This window comes from Engraulis encrasicolus, chromosome 12, assembly GCF_034702125.1.
Source record: "Engraulis encrasicolus isolate BLACKSEA-1 chromosome 12, IST_EnEncr_1.0, whole genome shotgun sequence".
NCBI lineage: Eukaryota > Metazoa > Chordata > Actinopteri > Clupeiformes > Engraulidae > Engraulis > Engraulis encrasicolus.
Window position 1 is genome coordinate 50,708,482 of NC_085868.1, and position 12,157 is coordinate 50,720,638.

Here is a 12,157-nt window from a genome sequence, read left to right on the forward strand (position 1 = left end):
AAAAATCTCAACTTCGATAGGTCAACTAAAATTCTGCCTTGGTTTCGATTGGCTCATATGAAAGAACGGGAAAAATTAAAACGGACATTTGAACCAGTCACGAAACAGGGCAGCTGAGGAGTCGTTACTCGCAGTTGTGGTGAGTAAATAGTTGTGTAAATTGTAAATTATTTATCGATCAGAATAAGCAAAAACTAAACGATCGTACTGACATACATATGAAGTGCACACGTTTGGGTGTAGATCTGCATATATTTACGCGAGAAGATGATGTTTTGCCAAGGAAGCCAGCAAGGGTGACCAACTGTTGACTACTCAATCTAGTTGGTAGAACTGTAGTTGTAACTGGTTTGAAAGAAACATGACGAGTTTCACCGGCTGATATCTTGAGGAATCATTCTAGGAGTACATGTAACTTTTCTGGGCACGTGTGTTACCAAATGTGTTTGAAATCACGTACTCTTGATATTTGCATGATTTATGATTAGTCTACTAGGCTAGCTAAGATGGCAGAGGTTGGAGAGCCTCAAGTGACGCCAGAAACACCAGGCAGACCAGCAATCCTCAACCCATTTGAGAGCCCAAATGACTACCACCGCTTACACGAGCCATTCGTACCAAGCCCCTCCATCTTCAAGAGCTCTTCTGCTTCGTCTGCTGTAAGTATCTGAATAGATGTCTCTAACACCCAAACTAACTAGAATTTAACGTCTAGGAAAATGTATCCTAACGTCTACGCTTTACGGTCCTGCAACTGCCATGTTGTTGTACCCTAGACTGTTACAGGAAGTTGGTAATGAGAATGACATTGGAGTTACTCTTGTGTTTATCAGCCAGTCATGAGATTCGCAACAGTGCTCTTGAATGTGTTCTTGTTCACTGTAACACGTCTGATTGTACATGTTGATATGATATACTCTCTCTATCTCTGTACCACACTCTGTTTTCCTTCCTCCCCCCAGACGCCAGCCAAGTTCAAGTGGACGATAGATGAAATGTCAGACTTTCTACCGGTAGACATCAACCCAGAAGACATAAGCAGACAATCATTTTACATGAGCCAAACAAGGTCAGTTCAATTTCATTCCTCTCCTGTAGTTTTGCAGCAAGTAGCCTACTGTACTTGAACTTGTGCATCAACGCTCAATGCAAACGTATTAATGCCACCCGTATAAAAATGTTTTCAAATGCTTACAATCCACTCGTGCAGTAGCCCTGTCAAGTGCGACTGTTGTAGAGGATACTGGAAAAGGAAATGTTTCATACTGATGTTGTATAATTCTGTGTCATTTCAGGATAGACCTTGAAATTGAACAGAAACGTCAGAATGCAATCGACCAAGTAAGGCCTCCTCTCTTCGATTACCTTAGCATTGCAAAATCTCAGAAATGGCAGTTGTCATTTCCTTCTGCCTGTTGTTAATTGGTTTCTGTTTTGTGCTGCAGTTTTTCACCAAAGGTGCCATTGTTCCCTCCCCATGGACGGCCCCTTGCACCACCAAGAAGCACCTTGGGAAGGGTAGGTCCCATCATGCACTAATATACGCACCTTGGGAAGGGTAGGTCCCATCATGCACTAATATACGCACCTTGGGAAGGGTAGGTCTAGGTCCCATCGCCATCGTGCACTAATATACGCACCTTGGGAAGGGTAGGTCCCATCATGCACTAATATACGCACCTTGGGAAGGGTAGGTCTCATCGTGCACTGAGCACCTTGGGAAGGGTAGGTCCCATCATGCACTAATAAGCTTATTCGATTTTCCATCAACATCTGCATGCGCGTGCAGACAGCAATGCACTCTGGATGAAAATGCTGCATGATTGTTAGATTTCCTGTCCAACTTCCAAATTGTCATGTTGCATCGATGAGGTGACATGTCACATGGTGTCAAACTATCGCGGGATGAATGCAACTGCAGTCGGATCTTGCAATCCCAAACCAACAGGCTCCTCTATCAACCTCCATCGCCCTTTTTATTTCAATTTAAAGCAATCGATGGCAGCATTCGGAATTGATGCAGCACAAAGAAGAAAAATACATGTGCACACATTTTTTTTGCACAATGAACTAATGAGGCCACTATTACATTGCATGCCACTCTTCCACAACCACATCCAGACAATGCTGTGTTGATATGATACGGTATGCAATACAAGGTTGTGCATCATTTAAATTTGTTTATATGTTGAAGTTAAGACCAGATTGTGTCAGCTATTGGTTGGCTATTGTTTGCATATAAATCATCTTGAAATTTCCTTTCTAGATTCCTCATCACCACTTATCCTTGAAGAGCCTGTATCGTCTAGGAAAACCAATGGTACGTTCATTATACAGAATAAGTTAACCAACAGCAACATGTATAGCACAAGATCACAACTATAAAATTGCTTTCAAATACACATACACACAGGAGACTGCCCAGATGGTGAAGGAAGTGTGCACACACACACACAAGATTAGTCTGCAAGCGATCTTAACATCACTTACTTTCAGAACATCAGAACTAGATCTACTACCTATAAAAGCTGAAAGCTGTTTGTTACAAATGCATTGTGTAGTGGAAAGCTTTAATATTGTCAACTTTTGTTCCCTTACACAGCCATATGCCAGACGGTACTTTCGTTACCTGTTGACTTCGATCTGGAAAAAGTGCTGGGTAAGTAGAGAGATCTACTCACTATATGAAACCGTCATGAAATGTTTTGATGTTTAGAGACAATCACACTCAAGGGCTGGCTGTCTGTCTGTTTGATTACATTAGATGTGGCAGATGATTTTATCCGAAGCGACTTCAAATGAAGGAGCATGTGACATAACATGCGACACTTGCAGATACAAAGTGCACAGGAAATGTACAGAACAATGAGCACAAATACCTAGAGGTGTTATTTGCTTTTGTTTGTTGTTTATGTTTTGTTTGTTTGTTTGTTTTACCCTGCGTTCCCCCAGGTGATCACTGCTACCGGCTGGAGGAGGTGTGTGATCAGGTGCAGGAGACGTTGAGCTCCTCGTCTCTGCGGCGTAAGCTCTTCCTGGACGGACACAGCAGCGGCAGTGGCAGCGGCTCCGACTGCTCCAACCCTCCCAGCCCAGAGAGGGCGCCCTACACCGTCACGCTCACCCCCACCGACCGCGACGCTGCCATGCTGTCCTCCCCCTCCCCAGCCATGCTGTCCTCCCCCTCCCCAGCCATGCTGTCGTCCCCCCTGCAGTGTGACATCCCCATCATGACCTCCTCATCGGTGAGACCCTTTACAACATTAGATTACATTAACACTACATTACATAGGCCTTGCCGTGGCCAACCAGTAGGGCACTTGCCTGCCATGCGGCTGACCCGAGTTCGATTCCCGGACTGGGTCCTTTACCGACCGCTGCCTCTCTTGGTCTCTCCCAATTCGCTTCCTGTCCACCTCTCACACTCTCACAATTCAAACGTGCAGAAAGTGGAATACCACTTGATCAACATTTCTCTACCAGATTAGGAACTGTCAACTGTGTGTCAAGTCAAGCTGTGTAGTTGTCATAGCAAGGCTACGACTGAACAGTGTTCGGGTTAATCTGGGGTCCGTATCTCGAAAGCGTCTTTGCTAACGACGGTAGCAACGTCCTTCGTAAGAGCGACTCAACTCTCTCTCGACAGCGACGCTCACCACTAAATCCAATGGAATGGTAAGACAGTCTTAAGCCGGTTAGCAACGACAAAAATCGAGAAACGGACCCCAGGATGTGCCCAGTGTTTTTTCCCCTTTTTTTTACCTCATCACATTCACATCTGAGTTTTCCATTTTCTCTTCATGTCTTTGTAGGGCCAGTTCTCCTCGAGCCCCATCAGAGGCAGGTTTCGCGACTACAGCCTGGGGAGCATCTCGAGCCCCATGTTGCTGACTGAGAGGACCTCGCCTGCCTACAAAACACCCACCCTGTCGCCCATAGGCCTGCAGAGAGAGGGCAGCCCTCTATCAGGTACCTGCCTGCCAGCATGTCAAAATGTATAAATGTCCCGGTCATGGTGGTATACAATACGAGGAGTAGGAGGGTACGTTTTTAGGGATAGACTGTCCGTGATGACTGTCATTCATGCTGGTCAATGTCATCATCGAAAAATAAGTCCAGTTGCCTCCATCTAAACTGTTTTGAATGGGAGCGTTCATGACGGCGCATGCAGAATCAGTCTCTGCAGCGTGTATGCGTGCTTTGTCATTTCAATGCATTCTGGTTAGAATTTTGTAACCAGAATGCATTTGTAATTTCGCACTGTGCATGTGCGTTGCTGTGCAGACTGCTTCGGCATGGGTCGTTGTGAATGTGCCCAATGCTAGTACTGGACTGTACTGCTGTACAATACCCTTGGTTACAAGGACGACGACATTACTATAATTTAAGCGGCAGCTGCTAGCGCTAAATCATTCCGAAGTGCTACGGGCAGTCTAACCAAAACTAGCTGACCGGAAATGCTGTGGTAGCACGTTGAAAGAAACGCAAAAAAGGGCCCGGTTAGTGGGTGGTAAGGTGGTGGTAATATAAGGTGGATTAGACAAAACATTGTTGATGTAAACATTACATTACACTTAGCTGACGCTTTTCTCCAAAGCATCTTACAGATATTGGAGGGTATCGGTTACGATCCCCCAATCATATTCCTGTTTTCTCTCCCCACCAGGTGAGCGTAAGCACCTGGCGTTCCTCACCCCCGAGGGCGCCCCCCCGAGCAGCTCTCACATGCGTTGTCGTGGCGACAGCCCTTACGTGGAGGGCTGCTCCCCCATCCGCAGTTGCTCTCCGATCAGACCCCCCCACCCCCACCACCACCACCACCACACCCACCCTTGCCACCCCCACCCACACTCCCACCGGGCAGCAGCGGCCTGGGGATCCCCCTCCATCTCCATCCCCTCTCCCATCTCAATCCCCTCTCCCATCTCCCCCATCCTGCGCACCATCCACCCCACACACGCCCACGCCCACCCGGGGCTCTCCCCCAGCGCCATGGAGCTGGAGTGCAGTAGCTCTCTCCAGGGGGAGACGGAGACGGCCGCCCTGCCCAGCGGAGGTGGAGGTGGAGGAGGAGGTGGTGGAGGTGGTGGAGGTGGAGGAGGAGGTGGTGGAGGTGGTGGTGGCATCATCAGCCAGGCGCAGGACCAGGGCCAGATCCAGGGTCAGTACCAGGCGGTCTCCCCTCCGCCTCTGCCTCTGCCGACCTCCTCCTCCTCCTCCCTGGAGCTGATGGAGCAGGGGGGGGAGGATACGCGGGGGTGTCAGTCAGGCCTGTCAGGAGGACAACAGCAGCTGGACCTCATGGAGGCTCCCCAGAGCACGGGCACCGAGGAAGAGGAGGAGGAGGAGGAGGAGCGGCTGGGCTGCGGCTGGACGACAGGAGAGATCCAAGACGACGATGAGTGTGGTGATGGTGGTGATGAAGAGGATGAGGAGGAGGAAGAGCTGGAGCTGGAGCTGGACGGTCTGTCCGTGCCGAGACACCTGACCAGCTCGCGGACGGGCAGCCTGTCCAACGCCGAGTCGCTGCACATGTTCACCTCGCTGCTGGCCGAGGGAAGCCTCATCCCCACCGACGGCAGCAGCATGCAGGTCCGTATGACGCCTGCTCTGCTAACATGCTAACACGCTAACATACACACACACACAGCATGCAGGTCCGTATGACGCCTGCTCTGCTAACCTGCTAACACACACACACCCTGCTAACACCCCAACACACACACTGCTAACACCCCAACAACAACAACACACACACACACACACACACACACACACACACACACACACACACTAGGGCTGTAACGATATTGTATCAAACCGAGAAATCGTGATACTCAGAGTCACTGTATCGTGATGTAAGGACGCAGTATCGTGATACACCCTTTCGACGTTCTGTTATCCTTCAGTCTAGAAGACAACCATATAATTTGATGTGATAGTGCTTCCAAGCTTCAAATGAGATACATTTCAGAAATTGTGTGGTGTATCGAGCCGTAAGTCAAAAAACGTGATATGAACCGAATCGTGAGTTGAGTGTATCGTTACAGCCTTAACACACACACACACACACACACACACACACACACAAGCTGCAGCGTCGCTTATGTCTGCTCTACTAACCTCAACCTCTGCCTCACGCAGCCTGCTACTGACACTCCCACTCTTTACTTTGCTTTGAGTTGTTTTCATGTACTTTGCTTTTGCAGTACTGTACTACCCCTCATTAACAATCTGCGTCCGTCTGTCTTGTGTTTAGATTGTATATTTTAGAAATGCACAGCTGGTTAAAGGTTGATATGACGGTATGCTGATGCTTTCAGTCAAGGAAAAAAAACTTGTGGATACATTCAGAACTTTAAAACCGGAAATGTAAAATAAATAATCTTTATAAAGTATGTTCTGAGCGTACCACAATACTTATTTCTTGACTAAAAGGACTGCTGCCTCTGCCATTACTAGCTGACCGACACAACACCAGTGTTTCCTACAGACTACGTAGCAATGTGTGGTACAGGCAAAAACAGGAAAAAATCACTATGCCAGTGCAAACGTACTCCCAGTGACATGCTTGTACGGCTTTTGATCAATTTGTGGTGCTTGGTTTCTATTGTGTGGTGCTTCACCACAGGATAGTCTATGTATGGGAAACACTGCAGCACGGCCAGCGCTAGAACCATGTTCTCAAGTCAGATGATTGCCAATGGTGCAGCTAAACTGGTAGATATGATGAAGTCTAAAGATCTGAGGGGTTTACTAAGAAGCTGGTTCAGGAGTAAAACAGGTTAAGAGAAGAGGTAAATCATCTAATAGAAGAGCCTGGAGTCCCCAGAGCATTTCTTAAGATTATGAGGACTCCAGGCTCTTCTATTAGATGATGTACCTCTTAACTTAACCTGGTTTACTCCTGAACCAGCTTCTTAGCATAGGCCCCTGGCCTGCCTCCGGCAGTCCCAGCTCTGCTATGGGTGAGGCTGCACTGTTACTGTAACAGCTGTGGATGACGTGTAGACGATACATCTGGTATTGACGTCTGGCAGTTAAAACTGTCACTGACAGACCTCGCTAACAGCAATCTCCAAGCAAGGCTCCAATTTAATGACCCTCATTCTCAAACATGAAAACAATTTGCCATTTTAAGAACATATCTTTTATTTATGTATTTATTTTTTAACCAATTGTGATTTTACTATTTGATGTGAGGCTTGGTTTTGCTGTAGATCATGGACCAATGAAATGATATCTTAACAGAGAAGGTGTGTCTTTGTTATGTAGTCAATTTGTCAAAATACAACACATGACTGACGAGATTAACTTTTTTTTTCTTTAACACTTCTTTTTTTTAAAACTCTCACCCAAACAAATAACACCCTCTGTTTATTGTTGTGAGCTATGTGACTGACGGATCGCGTATCGTGTCGTATCGTGTGTGTCCACTACTCAGGTGGATAGCGGTTACACCACCTACTCCACGGGCACCACCAGCCTCATGGAAGGGGTCAGTTGTGACGGCCACACCACTAAGGACACACTGGACGCTACGGCCACACACACTCCCGACACCCCCGGCTCGCTTTACACCAAGCTCATGAAATCAAAGGTAAACACAGCCTTTTAAAAAAATCAAACACCTTTTTCTCTGTAAATTAAAATTGAAGTCAATGTATTTCTTTTTACTTTGACCTGTTTTGTTGAATACAAAAGAAAGTTTGAAGAAGTTTAGACACTGCTATGTTGTTGTATGTTGTTCTTTATATTTGCACCATGTATTTTGCTTACGACTGAATTGGTCATTGTTCTTTTTATATTGTGCACAACACAGAAATCGCTACGGTTCACTACTGCTGCACACATTGTCAGTTTGTTAAATATGCACTTGTTATTTTATGTTAAACAATCACTTATTATTTTATGTTAAACAATCACTTATTATTTTGTGTTAAACAAGCACTTGTTGTTATTGTATGTTCCAGATTGTTCTACCACACCACTGATCTGCTAGATGGGACCAGGGGATATCCGTGTGTGAGTGAGAGAGAAAGTGCATGTGTGTGTGTATTCTGTGTGTATGTGTGTGAGCACCAGAAGGTGTGTGTGTGTGTGTGCGTGCGTGCGAGAATGTTTGTGTGTGTGTGAGAGAGATTTAGAGGCACCCAACTGTATACTTGACTTATTTGTGATGAGGAGGCAAGCGCAGAAGCATTACTTGCACAGGTGCCTTGACTTGATGCGAACAGTTGACACAGTAGCTCGTGAGCGAGTGAGATTGACATAGTAGCTCGTGAGCGAGTGAGATTGACACAGTAGCTCGTGAGCGAGTGAAATTATCGAGTGACTTGACATGATGCTGATTCTTAACGGGTAATGTGATGTCGTCTACGCTTGGCGTAGAAAACGAGAGATATGTTCTCTTCTGTTCACTATTGACTTTTTGAAATAAGGTGTTGCATATATTTGAACATTTGAAAACATGTAATGTACAGAAAGGGATTTGGGAGAGAATTTTAAATTGTTTTTTTTATTATTTTATATTTTAAAACCTATTTATGGTTTGTTGCTGGCATGGTCCAAATCAGAACCACTAAGAATCCTATGGAATGCTCCTTTGTACTGTAATGGAAACGGCCTTGATCATATGTGATCTATGATGTGATGTGATGTGATCTATGATGTGATGTGGTGATTATAATAAAGTAAAGCTGACGGCCCGAAGTCTTAACATTTGTTGCTATGAGTGATTATCACACGTCTTCAAATGTGGGCGTGTGTCTGTGTGCTTGATCAGGGGTAACAAATTGCAGATTTAGCAAGTCTGTGCTATTCGATACTACACCACATAAGTAGCCATCAAATAGCCCGCTGTCAGTTCGTGTCAGAATCCTGTGTGTCTGTGTTTGTTCGGCAGCAGGGGTGTAGTGGGCGCGGTACGCGGGGGTACGCAGTCCACCCACTTCTCCTGAAGTGAGATTTCAAAAAAATCTTCTGCCCATGTTTGAATACAAAAAGGAATGATCACAGAGCACTGCAGTATTGCAGGTGATTGACCAAACAGATGAAAACGGGGAAGCAATGACAGTAGATTAAGGACAGTTGGGGGGGTTTGACATGATAAGTTGCCTAATTATTTGGTGATGTTAAAAATCGTGTACCCCCACTTTAAAAATCCCCACTACACCACTGCTTGGCAGCCTCTTACTGTTCGTGTGTATTCCATTATCCTACCTCGTGTCCTCCACCTGTGCTTGTGCCCTCCCACTTTGCTGATGCCTTGCTTCCGTGGAGGAAACACCGTCAGTCTAGAGTGCGTTACAATATGCGACCTTTCCTCCTCCACTTGTGCTTGTCTCCTCGTACCAGGAAGTAATATGTCATAATGACATCACTAACCACAGCATTATATTTCATTATCTGGCAAAAGCTCAACTGTAAAGTATTTTTCTCATTTGCAATTGGGATGGTGAATGAAAACAAGTCCCTCAAAAGTTGTTGTGGCTAGGCTGACAGCTGGGAAGCCTTATCGTTTTCTCCACGGAGGAGGGGCCAGGAGGCGGGATGAGGAGACAAGCACAAGTGGAGGAGGCAAGGTTGCATACTGTAACGCAATCATAGCCATGAAAACTCTTAAAACTTTTCCCCCATTCAACAGCCCAATTGCTAATGAGAAGAGGACCTTCGAATTGCGCTTTTGCAATAGCCTGGCAAGCCAGACTGAATGTGAGATTAAATGTGAATATTTAGTCTGGCCCCGATCAATGAGACATTTAATAATTGGACGATTGTTGATGGGAACAACCGTGTCTGTGCCTACAGGCCAACACTGACCAAAAACAAAGTTTCAAAACAAATTTCCTGCGTTGTGATTGGTCAGCCAGTTTCAGGGCCTGGGGCTATGAATTTCTGTTGCAAGTTTGCAATGTTGTTTATTAGGTGGTGACGTGTTGCAGTCTATGCTGCGTGTCTGTCTGCCTGTCTGACATGTGTGTTTGGGCAAAGGCGGGCATCACTGGTCCAGAAGGTAGAAGTCCTGCCAAACATTTTGCTCAGGCCAGTCCATTGAGTCAGCTGATCTTTGGCAGATGAGATGAGATGAGATGATTAATGACATCACCATGTGTTGACAACCAGAGAAGTCGACAACGGGGCTGGACAAACGGGTCAGTTGTGCTGGGCCCAGCAAGAGGGGGAGCCTATAATTTGATCCTCATTATGTTGTTATGTATTGGTTAAGGGGGCTCTCTTTAAGATTCATTTTGGTCTTTTACGACTTAAACTTAATGGATGATCGGAGTATGAGTGAGTGTAGGACAGTGGTTCTCAAACTTTTTCAGGCCGAGGACCACTTTATCCCCCCACAATTGTTCAGGGGACCACCTGTCAACTGAAATGACAGTTGACAAGTGCTAATTCGACTCTGCTACTATAATTTCGATGCAGATCACTCACTTTTTATTCACATTACAAGCCTGTCTAATTGTGGTAAAAATGTGAGTTCAGCTATGATTAGCTTTAATGTTACAGATTTAGCCAACTGCTAGCTTGTCTTGGAAAAGCAGAAATCCCCTTGCGGACCACCTGAGTTCTGTCGCGGACCACCAGTGGTCCCCGGACTACATTTTGAGAATCACTGGTGTAGGAGATGAGTGTAGGAGAGGTAGACAGAAAGCGAATGGGGGGAGAGGCAGGAATGGCAAATGACCCAGGCCAGAATCGAACCCGGGTCGCTGGCGTAGCAGCCCAGTGCCCAACCGTTAGAGCCCCGGTAGGGTGAGGGGGGTGGGGGGCCCTATCAGATGACTTTCTCCTGGGCCCAGCCAAAGTCGTCAATGGCCCTGTTGACAACACATGACAGCACTTACACTTTCTAAATTTGGTTTATCAGATTCAACCTCTGTAGGGGTATTCCAAGAAGCATTGTTAGTTACTTACTTCAGGGCAAGCCGTAAGTAATAAGAGGCCTGTATAGCTTTGTTTTGATCAAAGGATAAACCTGCACGTCTCTATTTATTAGGTGTTTTACAACTCGTGTGGGGTTAAATTAGCTGGATTAGTAACTAAACCACCTTTTATTTGTGTGTGTATACAGTACATACATTGGTTTTCACAAAGGAATGATGATTCCGTCCTGTAGTTCTTCACTGTGTCTCTGGCACCATCTAGTGGTGCCGTGACGATGTTGCAGGTTGTCTCTTCATGCTTCATTTGTAGTTGGATGATGAATGGTAGCTTTTAATAGCTACTTTTGTAGGTTACCATGTGGAAGTACCCCGGGGGTCTCACTCATACTACCCAACACATTGCCCATGTTGTGTAGACAGTAAGTAAGGAACATGAACAAAGACTGAAGATCTGGAACCCTGTGAAAACAAGTAAATTAGGGAAGAATACAATAAAACTGCACTTAAAGCACAGACACATTCATTCCCTCAGTAGCGCTGCTAGTCTACCTGTATGCATGGAGTGAAATGCAAAATGCTCACAGCAGACAGTTTAAAAAGACTGTGGCTCTTACGGTAGGGCAATGGGCTGCTACGCCGGTGACCTGGGTTCGATTGCGGCCCGGGTCCTTTGCCGAATCTTCCCCATCTCTCTCTGCCCCATTAATTTCCTGTCAAATCTCTCACTGCCCTATCATAAATAAACCAAATAAAAGACCAAAAATATTTTAAAAGAAGAAAAGTCTTTCTACCTAGTGGGTAGGGCAAAACAACAAGCAGACAAGCATTCTTATTGGATGGTGTATATTTCTCTTTAAAAATAAAAATAAACATGATATAACAAAGACAAACACAACACACAGCCCGCCTCCCCCCAAGTGTATAGAGTTTCTGTCTGACCTTCAGTGGCTGGTGGCTGCTCACCCCTTTACCAGAGGCCCTGAGGAGGGGCCATGTTGTATCCTGACTCGTACCCAAACTAGGGGTCGGGGAGGCGCTGCAGGGGGGTCGCAAACTGAAGGGAGTTTGCCATATATGCTCTTATAACCTTTCCACACATTGTTATAGTAGCATTATTTCCTTCAATGGGTAATACATGTATTCACCTTTCTTGCGGTTTATATTGAAGTTTAGCAAAAAAAAAAAAAAGTTTTGCATTTTGGAAAATAGGAGGTGTGAGGTCGCAAAATATTCTTACGTCCAAAAGTGGGTCCTCCCAGCGG

The 12,157-nt window shown here is 45.8% G+C and overlaps 1 protein-coding gene across 1 annotated transcript; it reads left to right on the forward strand.

The window, feature by feature from the left end:
- The first annotated feature begins 56 nt into the window (after positions 1-56).
- bora (bora aurora kinase A activator) lies at positions 57-8,708 on the forward strand. Its single transcript, XM_063212412.1, has 13 exons — positions 57-139; positions 489-659; positions 963-1,069; positions 1,296-1,341; positions 1,446-1,518; positions 2,267-2,320; positions 2,603-2,659; positions 2,953-3,245; positions 3,813-3,969; positions 4,667-5,056; positions 5,093-5,592; positions 7,445-7,600; positions 7,974-8,708. Exons 2-13 carry the CDS (start codon positions 507-509, stop codon positions 7,992-7,994), a joined length of 2,007 nt encoding a protein of 668 aa, XP_063068482.1. The 5' UTR covers positions 57-139; positions 489-506; the 3' UTR covers positions 7,995-8,708.
- The last annotated feature ends 3,449 nt before the right edge of the window (positions 8,709-12,157 follow it).

Bases quoted from the DNA above. Each gene is read 5' to 3' on its own strand.
- bora (XM_063212412.1), top strand. From the start codon at position 507: ATGGCAGAGGTTGGAGAGCCTCAAGTGACGCCAGAAACACCAGGCAGA. The intron at 3,246-3,812 runs GTGAGACCCTTT...ATGTCTTTGTAG, and splicing joins CCATCATGACCTCCTCATCG to GGCCAGTTCTCCTCGAGCCC. The intron at 5,057-5,092 runs GTGGAGGTGGAG...GAGGTGGTGGAG, and splicing joins GGCCGCCCTGCCCAGCGGAG to GTGGAGGAGGAGGTGGTGGA.